The sequence below is a fragment of the Poeciliopsis prolifica genome, unplaced genomic scaffold (assembly GCF_027474105.1).
Source record: "Poeciliopsis prolifica strain line A6 unplaced genomic scaffold, Auburn_PproV2 SCAFFOLD001, whole genome shotgun sequence".
Taxonomy (NCBI): domain Eukaryota; kingdom Metazoa; phylum Chordata; class Actinopteri; order Cyprinodontiformes; family Poeciliidae; genus Poeciliopsis; species Poeciliopsis prolifica.
The window spans coordinates 11,592,875-11,619,726 of NW_026562376.1; the positions used below are offsets into that span (position 1 = coordinate 11,592,875).

The 26,852-nt window shown below is 37.6% G+C and overlaps 4 protein-coding genes across 6 annotated transcripts; 3 read left to right on the forward strand and 1 right to left on the reverse strand.

The window, feature by feature from the left end:
• Positions 1 to 28: 28 nt before the first annotated feature.
• LOC129363729 (zona pellucida sperm-binding protein 3-like) lies at positions 29 to 5,432 on the reverse strand. Of its 2 annotated transcripts, XM_055036009.1 has the most exons (9): positions 5,363 to 5,432; positions 2,178 to 2,535; positions 1,954 to 2,069; positions 1,690 to 1,793; positions 1,135 to 1,312; positions 905 to 1,022; positions 737 to 819; positions 272 to 456; positions 29 to 166 (listed from the first exon to the last, which is right to left on the reverse strand). In XM_055036009.1, the coding sequence occupies exons 1-9, from the start codon at positions 5,365 to 5,367 to the stop codon at positions 105 to 107; spliced, it is 1,209 nt and encodes a 402-aa protein (XP_054891984.1). In that variant the 5' UTR covers positions 5,368 to 5,432; the 3' UTR covers positions 29 to 104. The 2 variants fall into 2 exon arrangements, with proteins under 2 accessions (XP_054891984.1, XP_054891975.1); XM_055036000.1 differs by lacking the exon at positions 5,363 to 5,432 and having other exon boundaries at positions 2,178 to 2,789.
• On the forward strand, positions 5,392 to 12,629 carry chkb (choline kinase beta). Its single transcript, XM_055035988.1, has 11 exons — positions 5,392 to 5,897; positions 7,546 to 7,654; positions 7,812 to 7,925; positions 8,022 to 8,155; positions 8,245 to 8,349; positions 10,531 to 10,589; positions 10,752 to 10,839; positions 10,982 to 11,090; positions 11,708 to 11,808; positions 11,926 to 12,007; positions 12,138 to 12,629. The coding sequence occupies exons 1-11, from the start codon at positions 5,392 to 5,394 to the stop codon at positions 12,192 to 12,194; spliced, it is 1,464 nt and encodes a 487-aa protein (XP_054891963.1). The 3' UTR covers positions 12,195 to 12,629.
• A 1,832-nt stretch (positions 12,630 to 14,461) lies between these two features.
• Positions 14,462 to 17,356, forward strand: LOC129361271 (kelch repeat and BTB domain-containing protein 11). The gene is made up of 8 exons (XM_055032023.1): positions 14,462 to 15,057; positions 15,126 to 15,314; positions 15,403 to 15,587; positions 15,656 to 16,007; positions 16,118 to 16,263; positions 16,514 to 16,668; positions 16,819 to 16,976; positions 17,086 to 17,356. The coding sequence occupies exons 1-8, from the start codon at positions 14,806 to 14,808 to the stop codon at positions 17,266 to 17,268; spliced, it is 1,620 nt and encodes a 539-aa protein (XP_054887998.1). The 5' UTR covers positions 14,462 to 14,805; the 3' UTR covers positions 17,269 to 17,356.
• A 230-nt stretch (positions 17,357 to 17,586) lies between these two features.
• Positions 17,587 to 26,380, forward strand: cpt1b (carnitine palmitoyltransferase 1B (muscle)). Of its 2 annotated transcripts, XM_055032001.1 has the most exons (19): positions 17,587 to 18,236; positions 19,652 to 19,804; positions 19,977 to 20,116; positions 20,289 to 20,460; positions 20,803 to 20,904; positions 21,461 to 21,598; positions 21,690 to 21,767; positions 21,960 to 22,067; positions 22,634 to 22,718; positions 23,659 to 23,854; positions 23,944 to 24,129; positions 24,238 to 24,343; positions 24,426 to 24,542; positions 24,618 to 24,782; positions 24,860 to 24,994; positions 25,613 to 25,765; positions 25,851 to 25,964; positions 26,042 to 26,134; positions 26,239 to 26,380. In XM_055032001.1, the coding sequence occupies exons 2-19, from the start codon at positions 19,664 to 19,666 to the stop codon at positions 26,371 to 26,373; spliced, it is 2,364 nt and encodes a 787-aa protein (XP_054887976.1). In that variant the 5' UTR covers positions 17,587 to 18,236; positions 19,652 to 19,663; the 3' UTR covers positions 26,374 to 26,380. The 2 variants fall into 2 exon arrangements, with proteins under 2 accessions (XP_054887976.1, XP_054887985.1); XM_055032010.1 differs by lacking the exon at positions 17,587 to 18,236 and having other exon boundaries at positions 19,304 to 19,804.
• Positions 26,381 to 26,852: the final 472 nt, after the last annotated feature.

A 26,852-nucleotide genomic window follows, 5' to 3' on the forward strand; every position in this document is an offset into this window, starting at 1 on the left:
AAATTAAAATGAGGTCGATAACTTTAAATTATTGTGTGAACCAATTGTACTGTTTATTTTGGTGTTCAAGGCTACAGAGACAAATTATACGACACTTCTGGTTTTCAGAGTTTCTTCTCCATGACGGGGATGGGACCCAGAGTGACATCGCCTTCCCATTCCAAAACTGAACAAAAAAAGTAAAAAAGCCATTAGATATGTAGCAACATTTTGTCTAATGTTTGTTTAGACAAAACCATATCATTCAGAAAAAGTGTTCTAAAGCACATACGTTCAGGTTGGGTCACATCACGAGTTCTTTTCCTTGAAAATGGGAGATGATAAAAGACGTTTGGATCACCAGGAGTGTGTTGTCCTCCTGTGCTACTAAATGAAATTCCTGGACTGCCATACCACTCGACATCACCGGACTCACAAGAAGCACAGGCTGGATCATTTCCACTAGCCTCTCTCCATCTGGGGGCAGAAATGTCAGTGACTGCAGATTAGTAGAAAGAGTAATTGCCTTGCAATTGAAAAGTTGAAGGTTTGATTCCAGTTTCTTCCTCTGACATGCTGATGTGCCTCTGGGGAAGGCACTTAACATTGGGGGGCCTAATGTGCTTGTGAATGAATGCGTGAGCATTGGTGAGTGCAAATGAGCAAATTTACTCTAGTATAAAGTAGTAAGAGTGGTCAAAAGGAATAGAAAAACACTATATTATTTTAGTCCATTTACTAAGTGTGCAATACTCACCCGCCAATGTAGGAACAAGCTCTGTGCTGGCCGTCTATGGGATGGGCAGTAGATGTTGCCTTCAAGTGGCAGGTAATGTAGATCTGTTAAATCAAAGGAGAACTACAGTTAACATTAAATGGTACAATATAAAAATATATAATTTATCTTGGTTAGAGTGATGCATACCAATCCACTATTAGGATTCTGGAACCTGAAGGCCTCCAACTGGAACTGAAGTTTATTCTCTTCAGTGCGAGCCATGAACCTTGAGTCACAGACAGTGATCCAGGCATCAACCATACACCTGCATTCATGCAGAATAAAGCAAATGAGGATGTAACAAATTTGTTTGCTGTGCTACATTTATCTTTGCTACTCTTGTGAACAAATTCTGATAACTGTTAGTGATACTTTACCCAAAGTTATCAATGAAAGCATAATTGGGGCTGGAAGTTGCATCAGGTGAGATGGTAGCCACGCATCTGTCCACGTAAACACGCAGGGGTGTATGCAAGTACTGCTTGACGGTAACCTCTATTCGGATCAGGTCTCCAAGGAAATACTGGTAGCTTGGCCTTTCATTGAGCCAGTCATCTGTGCAATGATTAGCAATGATAGTATTTTTTAAATCGACTGAAATAGATTTGTTCTCAGATATCACAGATTTATGAGAATAAAATCTGTGATGATCTTAAATGCATTTGAAGTCATGCAGTGTAGCCTGGAAACAACTTAGTAGACATTTGACAGCAGAAACCAGCCAAAATGATGTGCATTTGTTATGCAGATAGCATTTATGGAAACTATTGGCTAACAGTTCGATTTTTAAGGAAGAGATGGTTCTTACAAATGCTGTGACCTCACATCAACAAGTGCTACAATTTCTCAAATTTTAGACATACAATTATCTTTGTATTTTGTTTTGTAATTTGCACAGCTAAAATAGTTGTGTTCATTTTTGTCAAGCTCACCAGTCATAAGTTTCATAGTGAAATACAGGAACTCCTCAGCCATCTTAACTGCAGCATAAGGGACCCACAGAGGTTCAAGAGGAAGGCTGCTCACGTTGTGCTTCCTGAAGGGGAAAATAATTTAATTAAAATGTAGAATTCAACTATTGTTCTCAGACCAATGTGCCCCTTGCAAAAATTATAATAGGAATTAAGCCTTTAGTAATCTCTGAGTTTTCTTTAGAGGTTGTATGTTACCAAACTCTTTGACTTTGCTCTACCCACCTTGGGTAGTGGCATTCCACAATCACAGCTTGGGTGGGTCTTAGAATTGGACTAATACCCAAATTTGAAGGGCTATAGTTAAGAGAGTAGGTATAGATGAGGGCATCATCTGTCGTCTAGAAAAAGCATTCATTAAAACAATTAGCAATCAAACAGAACATATCTTACAAAATCCTAATAAACATCTATAGTTTTTTTTTCCAGAAAAAAAAAATGTTTCTTACAGTTAGCTGGCTTCCACATTTATGCAGTTCAACTTCATAAATCAGCACTTGAGCGACAGGGTCTTCTCCAGTAGGTGGACAGTTACCCAAGATGAGGTCATTTGGATTGATGGGCTGTCCAATGCCAAACAAGTCCTTCTTGGCCTCCACGTGAGCTATGGATTCTCTGCACTCAACAGCAACGGCTGCAGCAGGAACCGTTACTGGATATTTCGGGTCTGATGGCACATTAGGCGTGGGGTCAGGCTGGGGATCATCAGGGTATTTCCAGGTGAGCTCTTTCTCAAATATCTGCAATTGCTGTTGGTGTTGCAGGGGTGGCGGTCTGGGAGGTTTAACAGGTTTTGCATCACAGAAGCTGCCAAAAGAGACCAGCACCACAACGCAAACAGCAATTAATTTCATGATCATGGCTTCACAACAAGCGATCTGAGGAGTTCACCAGATGCTGCACCTGCTTTTATAATAGGTTGAATCTGTTTACTTGTATTACAATCCCGCCTTCTAACCTGCCCCCATCACATGTCCCTGCCTCAACTTAGCTACAGAGATGGCTCTTGACCACTTAAATTGTGTCATCTCTTACTCATACAACTGCCCCTGAAACTGACAGTAGATTAGGCAAGAGATATGGCAGTAAAATGAATACACTGAGCATAAGGTCATTATTTTTATGAAGCACATTCTCCTGGATTGAACAACAAACATAGAAACATTGGCAAACTGAATTTAAAAACAGGTCAGAAAAAGTCATTGTGACCCAGCATTAGGTATTCCTGCCCTGAGCAAACAGACCAAAGTGCATTGCCAAATCAAATTTTGTTGAAGGGAATCAATAACCTTCAAATCAGTGTCAAAAAGTGTTGCTTCTGCCTTCAAAGTACTAGAGCTACCATGAGGCAATGGTTATATAAAGGAAAAAAATGACATTAGGGAACTATGGAAAGAGTAGAGAAAATAACAAAAGCTGACATTTTATTGTGATATTTATTGTTCTGTATTTGTCTTTATAATAATAGTTAAGAACAATAAAAACAAGTAAGGCCAGTTACAAATAATTGGTTTTAGTAACAAACTACCAACTCATTCTGTATTGTAACACAACAATATATGTCTCTTTTTTTCCTTTCTTTTTTTTACATACACACACACACACCTACACACACACATGCTTCTGCACACATACGCACACACTCCTATCTATCTGCCTGTCTCTGGAAAAAAAAGCTTTTACTTTCAGATGCAGACAACTCTGTCACAAAGGTTCTCAGAGATGCAGTTTATGTTGCGGTCCGAATCCTAGAGAGAACTGATCCAAACATTGTTTTGACTCTTGGAAGATGCTGGATAACTACTAGCCCTTTCCCTCAAAGTCTTCCCCAGTGGGATTTGCTTGTTGATGGGTAAAATGGTGACAGGCTTGAGTTTTAAGAAAGCTTTGTTATACATTTTCAACATTATTCTTCTCTTTTCTCTTGTTACAGCTGCCCCTACTGTGATGACAACTACCTGACATCTCATCCCAGATGCCTCAACTGCACTGCCGTTTCCAAGCCACTAGACTTTGTTTTCAAGATGTTCACTTTTGTGAGTGATGGTAGTGCATCTGATTCCAGAAAGAAAGATGTACTCCACTCCATGAAAAGATATTATCACTATGTTAAATTCACTCACACATGTATCAGTAAATAAAACAGCCTACTTTTGTCCTCCAGGTATATATTCACTGTGATGCTGCTGTGTGCCATCCTTCTGCAACAAATAACTGTGAGCCACGTTGCAGCAGGTAAAGTAAGCAGTTCACTATATTTTCAAGTACAGGCATTGTGTGGGATTTGCCTCTCCCAATTTTAACTGTGGTTAAAATGACTGTGTACAATATAAAGTTATTTTAATCAACTATTATTTGACTTAAAGTTTTTTTTTTCTGTGCAGAAAGAGAGCTAGAAAGAAGAGATCACTGTTAGCAGTAAGGAAGTTATCTTCACTACACCAATTGCTCAGTAATGACATCGGAACATTTTTTATTGTCATGTCCAATTTCTGATAAAAATCAACTGAGTTTCAAATAAACACTATACTGCTTACTATGTTGTCTGCATTTGATTCAGACAACAAAATAATTATTCATAAAATCTTTTTAAACAACAAAGTTATTAGAAATGAACCTTCATATTTAAGCTTTTCATAAAGATTTGCTTGTTCACAGTTTTACAATCTCTTAGTTTTTCTCAACAAAATGGAAGATTAAAGCAATTTCTGTGCAAGATTTAAAAAAAAAAAAAAGCAGTAAAGACAGAGTTCTGCCAGAAGCTGCAACCACAGGTAACCAGGGATGCAAAAAAAAAAAAAAAAAAAAAACATAACAGGATTGTTTGCATCTGAAAGATTAAGGTACTACATTTTCTTAAAAATGCTGAGCATTGTTTTATTTTATTTTCTATCAAAGTCCAGATTTGATTGCAAGACAGAAAGTACTCGTTGATTTATTATCTTGAGACTTTTGACCAACAAAATAAAATTAACTTGCTTGGTTTTTTAATAAAAAGGAGAACCCAATGTCCATGTTTAACCCTAATAAAGACAGGTTTGTGTTTAACCTACAACAATGATAGCCTATAGCTATTTAATGTGATTTTTGGAGTGGATGAATGTAAAAAAACCCTCTTTTTAAAATGATATGTCATTGTGTACACACTCATTGAGCTTACTTACCTGGTTAAACTGCAAATGTATTTATTTATTTCAATTTTAGTAAGTACATCTGTCAGTGCAGATAAAAACAGGTGCCTTCCACTGTCACTTCTAACGTTTGATAAAACATTTTATCTTCTCGCTCTGTCTTTGTCTAACACGACATAAACCAGCTTCACCCAGCCAATGTTTATTACGTACGGCGTGAAGCACTGGCGGTACATATTGAGTCTGCATTTACGGATCGAGACATCACGCTGCTTCCTTGTTTCACTTCGAGTGTCGGAAAGGACTACACTGCCCAAAAAGCCTTCAGGAAGCGAGAGACCTAACGGGTCTAGTGACGGATGCGTTACGTATTAGCTCACTAACCAATGAAAACAATCGCAAGATTCTCTTTGAAATGTGATTGGATGTTTGATTACTCAGTTTCGGTTACAGATATTGCTGCTTGCTACGCATGCAAGGGTAATAAAAAGTCATTAGAATACATCATATTTAAAGCCGCCCAGCTCGATCCATGCGGTTTCGGACATCCAGCTATGCTTGGTTCTTTCGGTTGAGCAGCTTCACTAGTGAACGGTGTGCGTCAGCGAGCCCATTGCGCTGCCTCACCAGGCCGACATTTTACCGCGGTGTTCATTCACTCCTGACCCGCAAACTCACGATGCAGTCTGGTCGAAATGCGACCCATGGTAGCTCCGGCGCCAAAGTCTTGGACATAGCGGAGAAAACGGGACGGGGGCTCCGCAGCGGCGACATTTCCAGCCACACCCTCTCCTCGGAAGGCGTCTGTGCTTCGGCGGAGAGGAAGGGAGTGGTGACCTCGCTTTTGGTCAGCCAGAGACACCTGAGGAGCCCGAGTCCTCAGGTAGATGACGACTCAGAAGCTGAGTCTTTTCGGGACGGGAGAAGCGAAGAGGTCGACCGAGACACAAAAAGCAGAGCGTTTCTGTGGTGCAGGGACTTTTTGTCTGGATCGTGGAAGGCTGTTCAAGAAGCGGATTTTCAAATTAGTATTGTCAGGTAATTATTGACAGCTATCTGCATAAGCAGGTGGGATAAATTAGTTGGAGCATTTTTGTAATATTTACCAAATTGAAGGGAACGCGGTATTCCTAACTTCTTTTGTATTTTGTTTAATAATTTGATTTCTTTCCACATCCAATGTTGAACCAAGCAGCAGTGTCATCGTGCCGCAATGCCTCTTTGAGCCTTTAGTAAAAAGGAACAGTGGAGACAATGGGTTTGGTTTCTACACTTAGGAATAACAAGTGCCTCCAGGTGTTGGCGCTAACCTGGTGATGTTCTCTTTGTATCGCTGTGGAGAACTTTTGGATAACTCTTCTATGCCAATTGTTTTAATTTAGCAGGGTTTTTGAGTAAGAACATTCTGTTTATGGACTTTAACTATCCCACCATTCGTCTTTTACTGCATTGAGCCAACAGCATGGACGGTTCTACAAAGGCCATTACAGGGCCCAGTGTCCCTGTTCTGGCCACTGTGTGCAGACATGCTGAACAGGTGATGTTACATGGCACATCACCGCACTTCCCATATATGTGCCCTCTGCATTTTTTACCCACTAGCACTGTTTAATTTGTTGTTAACACGAATGCACAATGACCATACATAATACAGGTTTGGATCTGACCTTACCAGATGGCGGTGCAGCACCTTGCAGTAGTGTGTGCTGCCCTGCTGATGCAGTTTAAATGGTCTCTCTGATATTATGGGTAATCACTGTGCAGTCCATTCCATAGCTGAGCCAGGCAGAAACACATACAGTGTAGCTAGGACCTAGCTGCTAGGGGCTAGCACTGTGTCATCGTGAATCAGCCATAGGAAACCTGCTGCTGAGAGGAGTGTGTGTCAGCTAACCAGACAGAGTCAACAAAAGGCAAAAGCCTTTGCACAGTCCCCCTCCCCCCCCAAACAAACTGTGTAAGGTTATTAATAGTATTCAATGTAGACAATTATTGCAAATTCATGACTAGTTAATCCATGCTAACTTGACATGATAGCTAATCAGCTTGTTAAACTAGCATTAGTATTCTAGTTAACAAGAATACTCATGTTACTGAGGTTACATCCCCTGCTGGGTAGTTAATCCTAGGAATAAACTCAATCCTCTCATTTCTGTACAGAAGTTGTGCTCACTATTGTATCCACAAATTTAAAAGAAATCTTTATTGCCACAGTAGAGAGAGAAAAGTCAGGGAGGAGACAGACCAGAGGCCTGCAGCAGGGACAGTGATTCAGGGTCTTCCTTTCAGGTAAGAGAGATTAGTGATGGGTCATGCTCAAAAGCGTCCAAAAGAACTGGCTTTATGAAAAGAGCCAAGCTTCCCATCACTAGGAGAGAACATACCTTGCTGGGAAAAAGATATCAGTTGCAGGGAGAATTCATGCATCAGGACTGGGGTTTATAGAATTTCTCTCATTCACACTCTAAAATATGTTAGTCTGTAACTAGCCCCTGCTCCAGAGGAGTTAAGCTTCTTTTTTTATTTCTCTTTGTTGCATTTTCTCAGCATGCTCTGCCCTGTGGAGAAAGGCATATTCAACATATCAAGAAGCGTTTTTGTCAGGCAGACTTTTGACAATCGTTATGTACATTATGTGCAGCAAATTATGTAACCTCTAATGTAAATATTGTTATTGTTTTCTTAGTGGTGGACTGAGTAATCTACTGTACCTGTGTAGCTTGCCTGACCACGTCCCATGTTTGGGGGAAGAACCCCGGCAGGTGCTGCTGAGAGTCTACGGTGCCATCTTGCAGGTTGGTAGACTTAGTAGAGGTCATCAAGTCTCTGTGTTTGACCGTGAATCAGCCTCACTGCTAATATTTGTTTTTGCACTAGTTCCTGCTTTGTAAGAATAAAACAAACATATCTTAATCACTAGGTTTTTTTTTTGTTTTGTTTTTCTCCACTCAGGGTGTGGATTCTCTGGTTCTGGAAAGTGTGATGTTTGCTATTTTAGCAGAGCGAACTTTGGGGCCAAAGCTTTATGGTATCTTTCCAGAGGGACGTTTGGAGCAATACTTACCGGTACGGAATGTTTTTAGTCCAAATGCTTTCTCTGATACTCTGGATGATATCTGTTTGATTGTTAGTTATTTTCTGAGTCTCTCTGTCTTATCCTAGAACACCCGCATGCTCACAGAACAGCTCTCCGACCCGGTCGTTTCGTCTGAGATTGCCACCAAACTGGCACGCTTTCATGGCATGGTTATGCCCTTTAACAAAGAGCCCAAGTGGCTGTTCGGGACCATTGACAAGTAAGAACAAGATACAGTCCCACTTTCTTTCTGGACAGTTAATGCATTATATTTACATGGGTTTGTTGTCCTCTCTGCTGTTTTTCAAGATACATGGATGAAGTGATGAAGATTCATTTTGTGCGGGAAACACATGTGAAAAAGTACAATAAACTGATGCAGTTTGATCTGCCTGCTGAGCTCAAGAGTCTCCGGTGAGTCTGGTCAAATGGTATTAGCTTAAAGTTTTAGCAAAAATGTTTAGCGGTATGTTCTTTTAAGACAATATAGATCCTTATAAAACTCATTCAGTCATTTTTACTGAAGAAAATTGTCCCTGCATACAGACTGACGCACACATGTAATGCTCTTTAAGTAAAGCTTACCCTTTATCAAGTCGGCTACATCAATAGTTATAGTAGGTAGCACAGCGAAGCAGAGCAAAATAATTGCTTCTTATCCTATTTTTAAACAAATGTGGCATCGACTTGCACTCATGAGCCAAAAGCAGGGGAAAAAAAGTTCCAATTGCAAAAGTAATTCATTTCAATTAAGATTATTTACATAGCACCTATTCACAGCACATAATCTCTTGGCACTTTAAGCTTAATAAAATGTAGAATTGGACCACCAATCAAAAGTAAATGGACTGATTCCAATCTTTTGATGATTGACTGGTTCCTTTTATTCACTTATGTGACATAACAATACAGTCTTATCCAGACTATAAATGCATGTATCTTTACACTTCTGGTTCTTATTAATTCATTCACATTTGTATTGGAGAGTAAGGGGTACAGTGACTTGTCTCCTTCACAATTTCTCACATCTATCAGTAATAAAAAACTGATTCCTACAGTAGTGAAAGATTCATACATTCACATCCTGCTCACCAGCTGTGTGTGGACACATCAGAAGCTTGAGCTTGTTTAAGATGAATGATGCACAGCAAGACATTTAATGCACAGAAATTAAAGATGTAATAAAGTTACTTCATTATTAGAAATAGAAATTTGCTTTATTTTGTCCCAAAGGGGAAATTCGGGTGTTGCAGTAGCAAAGTGGCAGATCAGCTGAAGCAAGCAGATTCACACCAAGATGGAAATATGAAAACAGAAAATGAGACAAAAAAAACTTTACAGTAAGGGAAATTTTACAGCAAAAAAGCTATATATTACAAAAAGCATATTCAGAATGAAAGAAATGTTGTGGAATAGGATAATTTGAAACATGTACAACATGAGTGTATATTTGTGTGTGAGAAACAGCAGCAAACTATTAACAAGAAACTGAAAAATCTACAAGTGAGAGGAGAGATGTTTATACTTAGCTTTCTGGATACAAAGTAACAGCTGGTGGGAGGAAGGCTCTACAATAACACTTCTTTGTGCGGAAAACACAAGTCTTAATGTTGTTTGTTCTCAGACCAGTTAATGACCTTTGAACCTCTGTTTCCACGACTTCACTTCTGATTTCTCCTCATAGTTCAAAAGTCCGAACCAAAGCAGGATCAGGCCACTGTTAATCTGTTTTTTGTTGATGTGAAAACAAATGTTATCTTGTAGATATCTATGCATCTTTTATTGAAGCAGGATTAGTACTAGATTTATTGTAACCTATTTAAATCTGCTCCGTCAGCTGTTCTTAATCTTATCTCGGATGGATTTATTTCATAAGTCTTTTGACACTTGTACAGGAGACTTTAGGGAACGTTTTGTTTTTCCTCTAGCTTTTCTTTGTGTTCATAATATTTTAGTATTGGCTTTTATTTTTCAAGTCAGTGGTGTGAATGAATTATGCAACTTTAACTAAAAGTACATCAGATTTTATAACGTGTTTGATAAAAAACAGTAAAAAAAAAAGAAAACAAAAAAATACTCTCCACTTCAAAAGTGTATTTTTTTTATAACAGTATTGTAGCATAAATGCTACAAGAACATCAATTTTGAGGCAAAATTGATGTCCCATGTTATGGCTGATACAGATGTTTACCAATATTTTATACATGTATATATATTTATTTCACACTGCTGACTTCACCATTGCTTCTCTGCTTCAGTTAAACGCCCCACAATCCTGCACTGCATCACTGTCACATGACCAACGTCTCCTCCTCCCGCTCCAGAAACAAACAGCATTAAGATGGAAAAGATGGAAATAAATACCGGTTCTTATTATCTGCGTAATTTTACTCATTCCATCTATGTTGATGTGTTAAAAAAATGACTAATACTGAGCCGATATTGACGTCGGTGCCAATTCCTTGTTAATAGCATTTGCCTTGTGTCCATTTTCTAAATCTTTGAGTTTAATTTTGTGGCAGTATCTGCATATGCAACACTGATGATTTAATGTGTCTATTGTCTTTTCTGGTTCTCTGGCTGCTTCATTAACAGTTCTTTGCTGGCAGTGACTCCATCACCAGTGGTGTTTTGTCATAATGATGTCCAAGAAGGTAAAAACATAACTATTCTTTCTATGGACGTTTTCCAGACATTAATGTTTTTTCTCCAGTCACACTTTCAAGCCTGATTGTAATATTAATATTAAACTTGATGTCAGCTAAATCAGAATGTGTTTTCTTGAACTGTGTATATTGATTGTTTGACTCTTGCAGGAAACATCCTTATCCTGGAGGACAGGGATCACACAGCGACAGAAAAACTGATGCTTATTGACTTTGAATATAGCAGTTACAATTACAGGTGAAATGAGCACTTCAATTATAAATTCATTGGAAACACAAGTCTTGGGTTGAGTAAGCTCTAAAGAAGCCCTTTTGTCTAGAAATATCTATTTTGGACTCGTATGTAACAATGCTGACGTGATAAGTTTTTCTTTCTGAAGGGGTTTTGACTTTGGGAACCATTTCTGCGAGTGGATGTATGATTACACGTGGAATGAGTGGCCGTTTTACAAAGTTACACCCGAGGACTATCCGACCAGAGAGCAGCAGGTCAGTCAAAAATAATGGTTAATTTATCATGTAAATTAGAGATGATGTCTGATGTTCTATATACTAATGAGTGTAAAACAGGGTTTAACTTAATGGTGGGTGATATTAAAAAAAAAAAGAAAAAAATTCACAGACGATGTTACAAATTTTCATTTTTTTGTTTGTTTTGTTTTTCCTCTCAGAATTTTTCAGTTAATATGGCCAAACAATTATGTAACTTAATTTAATTTCTCTTTCGAACTATTAAATTTCCATTTGGGATCAATAAAGAATTTTTGTATTTGAATTTGAGCTTCAAAACTCTTTTTTTTTTAACCTTCAGCAACAATTTGACTACTAAGCAAATGAATGTTTTTTTTTATCACTGATCACTGTAATAGGTCATTTTAAACTTGGAAGATATGCTACACTTTACACATTTAAATTCACAGTAGATACTGTGCTTGTTGTGTAGTGACATCTAGCTGTAAAAATGTGGTAATGAATAGAGTTTGATGAGAGATTCAAATAAATGAGGGCAGCGTTTCAGTAAAATTCAGTCAGTGTGCTAACGACAAATGATTTCTTGTAGATTTTTTTTAAGCAAAACCAAACCTTTTTTTTCTCTATCCTTTCAGCTTCACTTCATCAGAAGTTATTTGGCTGAGCAAAATCGACATACTAAGAGTGACCTGGATCAGACAAAAATTGAAGAGGATATGATAATTGAAGCAAACAGGTGAACCTTTGAGAAATGCTTTGCTGCAGCAAGGATATTCTTTTATTCAACTTTCTGAAGAATCTGCACACTGATAAACATGCTTTTCTGTTTGTTTGTTTTTTTTATTTACTGTAGATACGCATTAGCATCGCATTTCCTCTGGGGACTGTGGTCCATCATTCAGGCCAAGTTATCCAAGATTGAGTTTGGATATATGGTTAGTGTTTTCTTTCTCCATTGACATCAAACATTTTACATTGTGTGGTTACTGTTATGAAGTTCAAGTGATTTTTTTTGACATTTAATAACAGTTTTACTAATCTTTTTTTTTTTGTTTGTTTTTTCAGGATTATGCTCAGAGCCGTTTTGATGCCTACTTCAAGCAGAAAAAGCTCTTCTCCTAAATTCCTCCTGGAAATCAGAATGTACTGTCCTTTTCTGTGTTCACCACCTCTCCAGCTCCGCTAATACCTATGCAAGAATTTTTGTATGTTATCTTGTATTTGTCTGATTATAATTTGTGAGCGTAAAAGAAAAAATGTAAAAAGACGTTTTGAGAAAATGCACACATTCAACTTGTTTAACACTTTTATATGAAGAGTTCTGAGTTGATATCCACTCAGTATATTTTTGGCTATTTAACTCTAAGTTAACCAGTTTTGGACCACTTTGTGACATTCATGCACGTTTAATCTTTTGTCTTGCCAGAGAATTATTGTCTTCACATTGGACTTTAAAATTTGGTAAATGAGCCTAGATTAGAACGCTTGTTTGTAGCCCATTAATGTTTTGGGTTTCTTTTTTATTCTACCTCAGTTGTTTTGATGTTCACGTCACGTTAGGAGATATATATATATATATATATATATATATATATATATATATATATATATATATATATATATATATATATATATTTATACTTTTTTTTAACTTCTAATAGTGAATATGATTAATTCCATCCATTTGTATGAAAACTGATTTTCTTGAGACTTACATGCTCCATATCATTTTTGAAAGTACTTTTTTTTTTCTCCAGATATTTTTCAGAACTGCATAAAATTGAAATCATACTCATATTGCACACACTGTATCACAGTAGTAAAGTATACTGTTCATGTAACCATGAAAGTAATCATAGGTTTTATTAAATGTTATTTTTGAATTTTTACTTGTTTTTTTTTTTTTTTTGCCCCAACACTTTTACCAATTAGTAACTGATTGCTTCTGAATCACCATTTCACCCTTTCTGTCTACTCATGTACAATATTCATACTCATTCTCACATTCATGACTGTAATGATTAGTTAGTTGAAAAACAAGCACTGAAATGTTAAGGTTTTATATTATTTGATTGTAAAAGATGGTTTTTACCTGGTCTAGAGACTTTTATATTGTCTCTACAAAGATGTTATTTATTTAAACTAACAAGATGCTTGAATACATTTAATGTGATGCAATTTTTGTAAAAAAGGGTCTCCATTTTCAACCAAAAATTTTTTTCTGTAACTGTATCATTCTATAACTACTTTCATAAGTTTTGATTTTTTTTTTTTCCCCCACGAACAAGAAAAATCCTAAACTTATTAAACTTGTCCTCAGAATCCAAATGGCTGCTTGTCTTTGAGTTTTGTTTTTTGATCACCATGAGGGCAATCTTACATTAAATTGCAAAATACATATTAAGTTTTACAAATTAGGAAATCATTCATTTAAAAATGTGATTAAATTGAAACTGGTATATAGTTTCTTTACATAGTTTAATATTTCTTTGCTGCTGTTACTAATTATAGCTTACAGCTAATGTAAATTCAGGCTCTTAGAAAATGTTAATATTGCATAAACAAGACATTTTTTTTTATTAATGCATAATTGTGGTCCTGGTGAAAAATATGTTCATCTATTTTACAGTATGCACACTCAATAGTTTGTCATAACTTTCTGCATGATCAATTGCATTAATACTATCTGGCACAGAGACAATTAAGCTATTGCCGTAGTCAAGAAACCTGGTGGCTCGACTCGCCTGCATTGTCAGCTCTGCTGGTTTTCGTATCCCTCTTCAAAGTCCAGCTAGAAAGTACAATTCAATCTCTTTTATGAAACAGTCCTGGATACAAGTCGGACTTCATGAAATACTTGGATCAGCTGCAGTCCACACCATATGCCTTCAAAGCTTTTAAGTATGCTTTGCCTTGCAGATGTTTCAATGCTGCAGTTAAAACATACTTCATACTCCTTACGCAGCTTTTCAACTTAACAGATTAAGTAAAGCTGTCAATTGTTCTACTAATGACCTAATATGGCTTAGCCTTACTTTCTTCTGTAATGTAATTATCAGCAATTTTCTGCTTAGTCTTGTAGCAATAACAGGACATTTTTATATTACACTTTGTTTTGTTCTTATGAAATATTAAAGGAGTCAGAAAAAAATTGGCTTTTGGTTTAATTAGTTGCAAGCTATAATTTTTAATACAAATAAACTAGTATAAATATAATGTGCTGGAATGTATATCAATGCATATACAGGTCCCTTTAAATGAATTTGTGAAATTTCTAATTTATTGAAATCCACCAGCACTTTGAGACCCCAGTGACGGCATGAGAGCAGTCTGACTCCCTCATTTAATTCCACTGAGCTGACACTTGCTCCACCTACAAGATCTAAAAATAGACCAGCCAAAACGGACCGCTCTGCTCAAAGATCGAGGGACTTTCTGGTAACATTTTGATGCACAAAAGAATGAAAAGATTTGCTCCAGAGGATTTGTTGTATCTGTGCTTATTCTGTTCGTGTATATGCTCTTGAATACTTTTACGACTTTGGTGTTCTCTTTGGGAGAAATCAAGCTGACGACCACCATGCATTGTGTTTTGCCCTCCCATTGGACTGTGGGTTTTTTTTGGACACGCTAAACTGAGTTAATAGTTCTGGATGCTTGAATTATTTTTTTGAAGCTGCATTTTATCACTGAATCAATTTCTTAAACTTTAGATGAATAGAACACTCTCAGTATGATTAATGCAATCAGAAAGTGTTTCATAATGCTCATCGAATGCTTGATCCTGTGGTTGAAACGAGGAATTAAAAGGCTGTTGGGTGCTAATTCAGTTGTAAACAACTGGATAGCATCCACCCAAATCCCTCCTATAAGATTATATCAAGCAGACTCAGAGTGGGAAACCAATGAGACCCTCCGCACATATCACCTAGGAGACAAAAATGGAGCCAAGGTTACAATCCAAACTAGCACACATGCCTTTCATGTGAGTACATCTAAGTTTATAAGTTTCCAAACGCGTGCAGTTAGTCATTAATCATTAATTTCACAAAGGTGGACCTCCCAAAGCTTTCAGAGTGCAGTGAGTACTTCAGAGCTTTGTCCCAGTCCAGCATGAGAGAAACCTCAGAGAGCCACATTCATCTGGATCACGTGTCCTCCTCCATTTTCCACAATCTCCTTGAGTTCTGCTTCAATCATGATTTTAATGTTCCCCAAGAAGAACTGGGAGTACACATTCAGGTATCCCGTCAAATACGGAGCCTTCTGGGTCAATATTAGGTTGTGTAAGGCTAAATCCAGTCACTGTCTCATCTTTTTCGCTCCGCAGGTGGGCAGCTATCTTCTGGCTGAAGCCTTCGTCTCGAGGTGCCTGTTAGCCCTGGCACATGAACTCAATCCATCTAACTGTTTATCATACTTGAGCCTTGCTCAGGAAATCTTCTGTCCAGAGCTGAAAAACACAGTGTTCACTTATTTGAGCCGGAACCTTCTGGAGCTGCCACACGTGATAGGGTATGTGAAGTTATAATCCACTGGTTTAGTGAAACCTCTGAAATAACTGAGACAGATTCATATATCAGGAGTCTGCACGATGAGGAGAGGGAGGAAGTCATCAGTCTGAGAGCAAAAGGAGAACTGTGCCTGTGCAGCCTCAGGAAAGAAAACCTGACTTCCTGGAACGACCCGGAGACAGAACGTGCCCGGAACATTTTCACCATGAAATGTTCAGAGGACAGTGAGGACTGGCACTCAGTCACAAAGCTTCCCTTAAGGGCCGATAAGTGGTGTTTTACTGTAGTAGTACTGTATAACTACCTGTATGTCATAGGAGGCTACAGGCAGCAGAGGAAGAAAGGCTGGGAGTTCACTATGGCTTCCTTTAGGTATAATCCCTTTAACAATTCATGGGTGGCTGCATCACCTCTGATAAAGGTATAAAACGCTTTGAGAGCAATAATATGACTGGTTATTTTGTGTAAGTTACAATTTTTTCCTTTATTTTTTGAGAATTAAACCAATTATCAGCATTTTCTGTTTTACAGCACAGAAGGCACTTCAGTGCAGTGGTCTGTGAAGGCTTTATTTACGCGTTTGGAGGCTGGTATTTGGATTCTCTGGTGACTCCAGACTCCAGTACAGCTCTGTACACAGCAGTGGAGCGATACGATCCATGGGAGGATACATGGAGGTTTGGACTCTTTTGAAGCAGCTGGCAGGAATGTGTGATGTTCCAGACACAAGCTCACTTTTATCACTACCTTCACTGCCACATATGACAGATAATTTCACAAGATTTTTAAGACGGAAATTTAGTGTAGTTTTGAATTTGATGCAGATTTTCTGTCCACACAGACTGAGTATTTACACATACAGAATCAAATACTGACTAAATATCTCAAAATTATGCCCATGATTCATGTGCATAATTTCTGCCTTAGGTTCGTTTCTCCATTACCACTCACTGACTTCCAGTTCACTGTGTCATTATCCCATGATGTCCCCCTCACTACCAGCCTGGGAGAATGTATCTATGTGCTGGGGAGCATCCAGAGGACAGGAGAGAAATTACTGTTGCAGTACAACACAAAGCAAGGTGCATGAAATAAAAGCAAAACTCTTCTACATTATGCTTGTCCTCTTCTAACTGCTCTGTATGTTATTTGCAAAATCCCATTGCTTATGCATGGTACACATCCACAGTTCATATGAGTTGTCTGACATCTATGCTGCCCTTATCTCCTAGACTCTTGGTCTGAACTGCTTCCCACCTTAACAAGAGCTGATGTAGACCTTCCTACTCTGTACTTCCTGGGCGCGACTGATGAGCTGCTTGTGATTGGTGGGAACAACTCGAGCAATGTGGTGACATCATTCCATGTCAAATCAAAAAAATGGGGGAAGGTAAAGATTCTTAGGACTGATCTAATTTCTTGAAGAGAGTCAGCTAAGCAGAGATATGCTGTACTTCCATTAAATATATTTTTGATGTGTTATTCTTCCTTGCCTTCAGATCCACCGCACTGAAAGAGTGTCATTTGCTGGACAGGGGACACATGTAGGTGACCAGCTTCTGATGTCCAGTATTGACCACGACACTGTTGTGAGGCTGGATCTCTCAGCCCTAACCATCAGGACGCTCCCAGCTTTACTTATTCCCATGCGTTATGAGGCTATCTTTTACCTTTACTTTTAATGTTACAGCCCACTGCTTTACCTAATACATACCTTTGTTTATGGAGGAATGAAAAGGTCATTTGAAATTATTAAAATATTTTATTTTATTTTATTTTTTTTTATTTCAAAATCACTGTGGCATTCAATGTTTCTTGGTGATTTTCAAAGATTTTTGTGGTATTTTGTAGCCTCTGAAATCAGCATAATGTGGTTCACGGCCAATGTGATCTCTAACCACATTGGCCAAGATTTTATGAAGTACCTCCGTCATGGGATACAAAAAATTAAAAAGTGGAGTTATCCAATCAATCATCTGACTAGAATTCAAAGGAAAACATACAGAAATAAGCAAAAAGTGTAGAAAATATAAATGATCCCCAGAATCTTCAAGATTTGAAGACAGTTTGTCCTGAAAAATGGGTAAAAAAAAATCACACTCCATTAGAGATTTCAAATATGTCATTACCAAAAAGGTTCCTCAGCTCAGTAAAACATTTCACAAAGCATGTTCATGCCACTTCATTACGCATTACCTTATTTATAGACACTTTGTTTTGATTTCCTTAAATGGGTTGGTATTAAAATCATTGTAAATTTAATGTCAACCAGACCACATGCCAACGACAATGTTTGTAGTATACAAATTAATAACTTTGCTGAGTGAAATAATCTTTGATTGGTAAATTAGGTGAAATGTCACAAGGATCACATTCAGTTACATAGCTGGGAGCTCAGAGAACACCAGGTCCAAGCTGTCTCTGCTTGGTGTCTGGTTACAAATAGAGGCATGTTGTGGGTGAGAGAGGACAGGGAGAAGCACAGGAAGCAGTGACTATGTTCACTACCTGAGGAAAGCCTCCTCAAGGACACAGAGCGCACAAGCTTCAGTACAGACGAAACCCACTGGCTCTATGCTGCAGACCAAAGTCACTGATTACCAGCTTTCCTTTCACCTGTGTGTGCAACCATCTGCCTGGTGTCAGAAAGGTAAAGTATGCTCCTGATCTTTATGATTCTTTTACTCTGACAACTGGGACACAAATTTCACATTTTATGAAAATGACAAAGTGCTGACATATTTGGGTTCATTGCTTGTTTTCTAAATGAAAAAATATATCACAAACTGGTGGAAAATTGAAATGACAAAGTATAATCCAAATACTTTTACAGTTTATATTAAACTTATGACTTGTGCAACTTGCTTCAATGAGATGGTCTTGAAATCAGCAGGGAATCTGGACATTTTGTGATCCCTTGTTGGTTCTGCTCTGTTTGTATTTCCATTCCTATCTGAGTCGTTCTGCACATGCCTGATGTACCACTATATCTGGCCATTGAACTTTGTCCCAGTTGGGGATAGTTTGGTCATGTGACATGGAAAAAGCCATACCAGACCTGCCACTAAAACACAATATGCAGGGATGTTGGAAGTCCAAATATTTCTGTTAAGACTTCTGAAGCACCTGACATTTAGAAATCAGTTGTTTTAACTTTACTATGTATTTATTTATCTGCATTGCACCTCCTCCAACTTTTCAAACTTGAGGCACGAGTGCCAAGCCAGTTTTTTTCTAGTTTTTGTTTGCACAAAACAGAACAGTAAAAGAACCATAACTTGTTGCGTAAGTGGAAAATGTGAATTTGAAGAAGCTCAGAAAGGTGGCCCTTTATATTTCACCCCCGCAACAATTACTAGCACCACAAGTAAAAGGTGGTGCAGTTCAGATATGTTTAACCTTTTACCTAAAAAGTAAAAGGTAAAGATATCCTTTATGTTGAGATTATGGAAAAAAATATCCCACCTTAAAAATTTGTATTACAAAATCAGACAGATTAATCACACTTAGTAATGTCAATATCAATTACTATTAATTAGTTAATTAAGGCTTAACTTTTTAAAGTTAAGCCTTTTTAAAAGTTTCTTTAAATTGTTTTAATTTTTAAAAAAATCATGAATTCTTGTTTCCCCTTGATTTTTTCATAACATGACAGATATAAGACAAATAGAATATAAGACATGAGAACTTGTCATTTAAGGGAAAAATATGTTCATTTAAAGCTAAAGCAACAATTTTAAAGTTTAAAACAACTGGAGCTGTGTCAGAGAGGTAAAAAGAAAAAAATATAAAATTGTTTACATTCCCAATGCTCACTGTTGAAGAACTGCAGCGCAGAATGTCGTCTTTAGCTTGGTCTCCATGACAGCTATTTCTTTTCAAATGAGTGGAGACAGTTGCAAAGGCAAATGAAAACATTGACATTTAACCATAGAAAGATAATATGACATTTCAATCAAATGAGATAAGGCTCTTCATTATTTCTAATGTGGTGCCTGTATAACTAACTGTAAAACATTTGGTTGAATTACAACGATAACGCCATGCTTAAACTACCCGTGTTAGTGATTTAGGAAAATGGCGGAGGCCCATCAGGCAGTGGGCTTCGAGTTCACTGTGCGCCCGGACGGTGTGGACGTGAAGCTGAGTAAGGAGATCATCAAAAACATCTACCTGTCTTCACTCACTGCCTGGAAGAAGAAAGCCATTCAGTTGAAGGTAGAAACACAATTTCAGCATAATGTGTCTATGTTTAAAACATTGGCAGTCAGTCAAAAAGATTGTAATAACTGATAAAGTTTAGTGTTTAAAATCACTAATTGACATCTATTTTTATTATTGAATACAAGTAAAAATAGAAAATATATTAAATTATTTGCATTTTATACAGAATGGAATACTGACTGAAGTTTACCCTGCCGGTCTGTCCAGTTGGTTGATCATTGTGATTGCCATGATGATGTCCTTGTACACTGGCACAAATCCCCCTCTAGGAATCATAAATAACATCAAGGAAAGCCTGCCTTACAAGTCAGTAATGTACACATATAAAATATTTAACTCATTCATTGCTGTTGTGAAAATATTCATTTTGTGTGTAGCAGATCATTGTGTCACTTGCTCCAAACTTGTCAATCTTTGCATTTCCCATGTAGCTACTGCCACAAGTTCATACTGACAAGTGTTTGTTTTTTCCGATCAGAAACTGTTTGTCAGTGCAGGCCAGAGCAGTTCTGAGCGCCAACCTGTTTGGCACAGCAGTTTGGCTGTTCTTTGTCCACTTCATGCGATTCACTCTAAAGATTCTTCTTTCCTACCACGGATGGATGTTTGAATCCCATGGAAAGATGAGGACATCTACAAAAGTGTGGCTGGTGGGTTTGCTTCAAGTCAAGTCAAGATTATTTGTATGGCACATCAGCAACAAGAAAGTTGCTTCACATCATAAAAACACAAAAAATACAAAGTCATAGGACACAATTGAAGCATTGCATCAATAAAAGTCACTCTGTTGCTTTTTGGGCATACCTCCCCTATAAACCTTAGGCGTTCAGAATTTTCGTCAGTAAATTTCACTTACACAATCTGAGTCTTTCTTTCACTATCTGTGTCACCTCGGTCCATTCAGGGTAAAATTATATCTAAGAAACCTGTCAGAGGAGTATAGGAATAAAGTATATGCATCGGATTAATTAGTTTTATCATTTACCACCCAGATCCTGGTAAAGATATTCTCTGGACGAAAGCCCCTGCTCTACAGCTTTCAGGGTGCCTTACCCCGACTCCCCGTCCCTGGAGTGAAAGACACCATCAAGAAGGTTTGTAGAAGTAAAATTTAGATTTTATCATCAATAAAATCTAAATTAGAAGACAAGATCTGCTCGTACAGCAGAGTAAAGGGCCATCAAGTGAAGGAAAAGAAAAACTTAAAATCATTTTCAGGAAGACAAAAACCATGGCACATATTTTAGCTGGTCAGAATGACTGCTATTCTTTTTGCATAACACAAGTGGATTAAGATTAAAAATGTTTTTTTTCCACCACTACAACGTCCTTTTGTTTAACAATCACCTGTTTACCACTCTGGATCTGGAATTTCCACAGGACTCTAACCCTGTCATTTCTCACTGTATGCTTAAGAAAATAAATAATCCTGATTTTGAAACATTTGTTGTTTATCCCCTTCAAACCACAAATGCAAATTTTAGACAAAATATCCCCATGCCCTGTTTGTGTTGCATTAGTTTAAGTAGTGAGAGGTGGAAATCTGCCTTGCCAGTCTGGCAGGAGACGCAGCCTGAAAGCCCCTCCAGGATTTTTGTGTCGTTACATAATGCTTCATTCTCTACTTCCTTCTATGCATCTTACCCACAGTATCTGGAGTCAGTGCGCCCTCTGCTGGACAACGAACAATACAAACAAATGGAAATTTTGGCACATAACTTTAAAGAAAATGAGGCGTCTCTGCTCCAAAGGTATCTGGTGCTAAAGTCCTGGTGGGCAACAAATTATGTGAGTGGTTTTCACATATTTGAAACTAAATCACAAGTTCACTCAATTTGTTTTTGAATATTTTGTATTGATAATGTCCAAACATCTAAAGGTAAGCGACTGGTGGGAGGAATACATCTACTTAAGGAGCAGAGGTCCAATAATGGTCAACAGCAACTTTTACATCATGGTAAGATAAAATATTGTTATGTTTACTTGCTTAGAAGGGCCTAATAGCAATGAATGTCTTCAACAAATTGTGGCTTTTACACAAACACAATTAAAGATTTTGGACATTAGTGAAGTTTGAAGTAACAAAGTATCTGTTTTGTGATCTGACCTCTGACGTCTCCAACTGATGGTTTCATGTTTTTGTTTGAAGGACCTTTTGTACATGACCCCAACACACCGCCAGGCTGCCCGGGCAGGAAACATCGTTCATGCCATGCTGAAGTACAGGCGCAAGCTGGAGCGTGGTGAACTTGAACCAGTAATCTGCCCGTTTTACAGACCATGCCTGTTTTTTAAAAAACATCAAGACTGAAAAATCTTGCTTTCTTTTGTTTAGCTTTGCTCAGGTGTTTGGCACTTAAATTCCATTTTTTTAGCCCATTTTGGCCATAAATATAAAATTCAGTTTAAGTTAATTAAACTTTAAATTTTTTGCATTTATCTTTTGAGTTTTCTGTCGTAACAGGGATGTTCTTCATTATCTACCTGGATTTTCTCAGTCACAACTTTCACTTTTTTCCTGATGTAAGGTTTTAAATCACGAAACTGACTGAGAACAGTAATCATCTTTTGCGCAATTTTTATACTCCACGTTGATTCAGCTTGAGGTCTACATGCGTATTCTTGTCCCATGTTTTTATTTTAGGAAAATAGAAATATAATTTAATTTATACAATTAATTACACAAAAGAAAAAGTAAGTGGCATTAATAAAAATCTTGCTTTAAATGTTTTAATTACACAACAGACCAAGCGTATGGTTTCTCTATTTTGAACCCTGTGAATTAATGGAGGTTGATGAATTCCTGGTCCCTTCTCTTCTCAGATGAGGGCTTTAGGGATCGTTCCGATGTGTTCCACTCAGATGGAGAGAATGTTTAACACCACTCGTATCCCTGGTACGGAAACAGGTAAAAATAATATGTATGGTTTAATAACTCATGCACTGGTTTAAGTAAATATTTCTAGGATGCTGCACTTGTTGCACTTTTGGGTTAATTTCTATCAATGTTGTCAACAGACTCAGCTCCAACAAGTTATCTCCTGTTGTTGTCCTCCTGTTGTTCTCCTGTTGTCGTATTTTTAGTTCTCCAAATGTTCTATGCAGTAAGATGAAGACAACATTTGGTCTGAAGAAAATGGCATAAATCATATGATATATTTAAAGCAATCAAAGGTACATAAAAAGTTAAATTAAAGACGACCCACAGTGTGATAGTTTTAGTAAGTTAACTTGCTAATAATGCTCTAAAGTTTTTGAGTCAGTAACATCATAGCACTTGCACTATTAGCATAGTGTAATGTTTTTTTTTTTTTGTTGTTTTTTTTTTTTTACAATACTATGTATTTCTGAGTGATAAATTCTTCATAAATGTAACAAAAGTGTAACACATATAGGTCACCTGACTGAACTTTAATCGGAAAGAAACCCACTTTGTGTTCTAACAACCAAACAGAAATGATGGAAATATTGACCAATGCACAAAATTATGAATTTATATGTATATTATTTTGCACAACAGGTCATTCTAAATTATCCATTACAACCACAATTAAGAAGATAAAACGTGCTGCATAGTATAAACGATTTAAGAATGAATGTAATCATAACCCCATTTTTGACAATGCTGTCCAATTGTCAAAAATGTTTACAAACAGCAAAAGTTATTTTATTTCCAAAAATGCAGTTCTGTTTATTTATTGGAACATTAGAAACTGCAGCTATGTTCTATAAAATGTGCAAAACTTTCACACTGGCACTTAGCCACAAATTTCCTCATTAATACCACATCCTTTTCAGTTCCCAGTAGAGTTTAATTCAAGCTTATATCCTTCTTACTCTCTCTGCAGATGTTGTACTGCACCTGACAGACCGAAAGCACCTCGTTGTCTTCCACAGAGGTCGCTACTTCCAAGTGTATTTGTATACCGGGGGGCGTCACCTCTTACCCAGCGAACTGGAGAACCAGTTTCAACAGATTCTCAATGATACGTCAGAACCCCTGCCAGGAGAACTGAAACTAGCTGCCCTCACTGCAGGAGACAGGCATGCGCAAACACACATTTTCACAGCATACTAAAACCCTCTGACCTGCTAAAGACATGATTCCTACTCTTTCTTACTTTGTTTTCCAGAGTACCTTGGGCACGGACTCGGCTTAAATACTTTAGCCAGGGACAGAACAAGGAATCCCTGGATACCATTGAGTCTGCCTCATTCTTCCTGACATTCGATGAGGAGCCACAGGGTTATGATCCAGGAAAGGTTTCCTCATTTGATAATTATGCCAAATCCCTAATGCATGGCAAATGTTACGACAGGTAGGCAGAGACGACAGGGGAAGACATCCGCTCTCAACTTCAATTAAAATGGTCACTTTCATAATGTTTTCTGAAAAAAAAAAAGAACATTCTTGTCATGTCTTACAGGTGGTTCGACAAGTCTTTCAACTTAATTTCATATCCAAATGGAAAGATGGGAGTCAATGTTGAGCACTCTTGGGCTGATGCACCCATTGTTGGACACATGTGGGAGGTATAAACAGTATTTTAGTCTTAAAAACAAAGATAATTAAAATTTCTTAGCAATTCCTAAGATGTTATTTGTGTGTTTGTAGTACGTTCTTGCAAAAGACTTCTTTCATCTTGGCTACACAGAAGAGGGACATTGTAAAGGGGAAATGAACAGGGGCCTTCCCTCTCCCACTCGATTAAAGTGGGAGATTCCAGCACAGGTACAGTAAACTTCACTAATTAAATGTAACCGATTACTAATTGCTATTTATTTGCTGTGTTTTCTCCTATTTCAGTGCCAAGATGTCATTCATGCTTCATACTTGTTAGCCAGACACCTAGCTAATGATGTGGACTTCCATGGCCATCTGTTCACTAAGTTTGGCAAAGGCCTGATCAAGAAGTGCAGGACGAGCCCTGATGCCTTCATTCAGCTGGCTCTGCAGCTCGCACAGTTCAGGGTCGGTCAGGCATCAATCACTCGCATCTTTTTTTTCTTGAATATTGGCTTCATCAATCCAATTTTTTTTCCCCGTAGGATCAAGGTGTGTTCTGTCTGACATACGAGTCATCAATGACCCGTATGTTCAGAGACGGGCGGACTGAGACGGTGCGCTCCTGCACCTCTGAGGCTGTTGCTTTTGTCCGGGCCATGGAGGATGCAGATGCAACAGTAAGGAAAACAAACACACACTCAATGAAAACTCACCAGATCAACCAGGTCACCCATTGAAATCCACATTAATAAATTCTAACATGCTAAAACATTTGTAAAATGTAGAGGTAAATGAACAGAGATGAATTTCTAAATACATTTATAACTACCTTTAATGACTTTATTATATATGTTAATTTTATGAATATGAATTGTGTTTCTTTTTGCCTTTTTAGTTGCATTTATGATTTTCTAAATACAGAGATGCACGTGTCTTTATTTTTAAATTTTTTCCAGAATAGTTTAATTTAACAAATGTAAATTATTATTATCATCCTGTGTACATGTTTGTTTTTATGTAAAATGTTACTCTGTGAGGGGTTCTGGAGGATCCAGATGCAACAGTAGGGTCAAAGTCACTAAGACAATGTGAATAAACTTAAATGCCATGTCAGTGGGTTAAACTGACATGGCACGTCTTGTGACTTTATGACTTTATTATATTATAAAGTCATAAGAACATCCAGTTCTTGATATGCACTGTTTTTGTTTTTGTGTACATGTTTTTGTGTACATGTCAGAATAAGCAAAAATGATGACGTAATTTCCTGAGTACCTGCTAATGTCTGTGAGCAGAACGCCCAGAGACTTGCACTGTTCCGGACAGCAGCAGACAAGCACCAGAACATGTATCGTCTGGCCATGACTGGTTCCGGTATCGATCGGCATCTCTTCTGCCTTTACATAGTATCTAAATATCTCGATGTTAAATCACCATTTCTTGAGAAGGTTAGAGATACAGTCAAATCATTTTCACTTTGTTGGATACTTCCATATGACTTATCAGGTCTCCTTTCCATCCCAAAACCTTCAGGCGCTTTCCGAGCCGTGGAAGCTGTCCACCAGCCAGACTCCTCAGCAGCAGATTAATTTAGTTGATATCAAAAAGTTTCCAAATTTTGTGGGTGCAGGAGGTGGATTTGGACCTGTGAGTGTTCTCGGTCAAAATCTTATAATTAAAACAGTTTAGTATCTTATATAATTGTGTCTCTTATACACTCTCAGGTGGCGGATGATGGGTATGGTGTTTCTTATATCATTGTTGGGGAAAATCTCATTACATTCCACATCTCCAGCAAATTCTCCAGGCATAACACAGTAAGTACTTGATGTTTTCCACCCACCTGTAGAGTCCTCATCATGTTTCTCCGACTCTAATAGTCTTTTCTCTCTCTTTTCTTTCACTCTGTTTGAAACTGCAGGACTCCGCTCGGTTTGGTCAGCACATTCGGAAAGCCATGATTGATATCCACACTCTTTTCAAACAAGAAAATGATAAGCTCCTGGTGGAGAATGGAAAGGATGTGCATTTGGAAAATAATAAAAAGAACATGTAGGACTCTGTGGGGAGATGTTTTGTTGGTGTCCTTCCATCAGCTAAAAGAATTGCACTTTTATTTGCGCTTTTCTGGAGAGCCACATCACAGGAGATGGGCATTCCACTCTCAAAGAGAACGGTTATCACTCCTCTAATTTATTTCTGTTTTACATGCTTGAGTTGCTGTACATTCTAATTTAATGATGGGATTTTTATTACACCTCCTTTTTTCCTTGTCAGTGGATGCTGACCATAAATCTAGTCCAATCTGATGTAAAAAAAAATAAATAAATGAGTAAAAACAAAGACACAAGAGTGTTTGTTGGATGTTATCGGTTCTTATAATACTAAATAGGTTTGTTTTTTCTGGGTAAAATACTGAGAAATTACACTTTTTTGAGAATTTTCTGTGAAAATAAGTGAGGCTTATTCAATAAAGAACGTGTTCGGTATGTATCTGTCTTTGTAGCTCAATTTTAGGAACCATGGAACATTTAT

Excerpts from the sequence above, each read along its gene's own strand:
- LOC129363729 (XM_055036000.1), bottom strand. The coding sequence starts at position 2,588 with ATGATCATGAAATTAATTGCTGTTTGCGTTGTGGTGCTGGTCTCTTTT. Across the intron at positions 1,023-1,134 it reads GCTTTCATTGATAACTTTGG|GTGTATGGTTGATGCCTGGA; the intron begins GTAAAGTATCAC and ends GCATGAATGCAG. Across the intron at positions 457-736 it reads GCTTGTTCCTACATTGGCGG|ATGGAGAGAGGCTAGTGGAA; the intron begins GTGAGTATTGCA and ends TTCTGCCCCCAG.
- chkb (XM_055035988.1), top strand. The coding sequence starts at position 5,392 with ATGCGGTTTCGGACATCCAGCTATGCTTGGTTCTTTCGGTTGAGCAGC. Across the intron at positions 7,655-7,811 it reads TCTACGGTGCCATCTTGCAG|GGTGTGGATTCTCTGGTTCT; the intron begins GTTGGTAGACTT and ends TTCTCCACTCAG. Across the intron at positions 10,590-10,751 it reads TCATAATGATGTCCAAGAAG|GAAACATCCTTATCCTGGAG; the intron begins GTAAAAACATAA and ends TGACTCTTGCAG.
- LOC129361271 (XM_055032023.1), top strand. The coding sequence starts at position 14,806 with ATGATTAATGCAATCAGAAAGTGTTTCATAATGCTCATCGAATGCTTG. Across the intron at positions 16,669-16,818 it reads GCAGTACAACACAAAGCAAG|ACTCTTGGTCTGAACTGCTT; the intron begins GTGCATGAAATA and ends CTTATCTCCTAG. Across the intron at positions 16,977-17,085 it reads AATCAAAAAAATGGGGGAAG|ATCCACCGCACTGAAAGAGT; the intron begins GTAAAGATTCTT and ends CCTTGCCTTCAG.
- cpt1b (XM_055032001.1), top strand. The coding sequence starts at position 19,664 with ATGGCGGAGGCCCATCAGGCAGTGGGCTTCGAGTTCACTGTGCGCCCG. Across the intron at positions 22,719-23,658 it reads TATCCCTGGTACGGAAACAG|ATGTTGTACTGCACCTGACA; the intron begins GTAAAAATAATA and ends CTCTCTCTGCAG. Across the intron at positions 25,965-26,041 it reads CAGGAGGTGGATTTGGACCT|GTGGCGGATGATGGGTATGG; the intron begins GTGAGTGTTCTC and ends ATACACTCTCAG.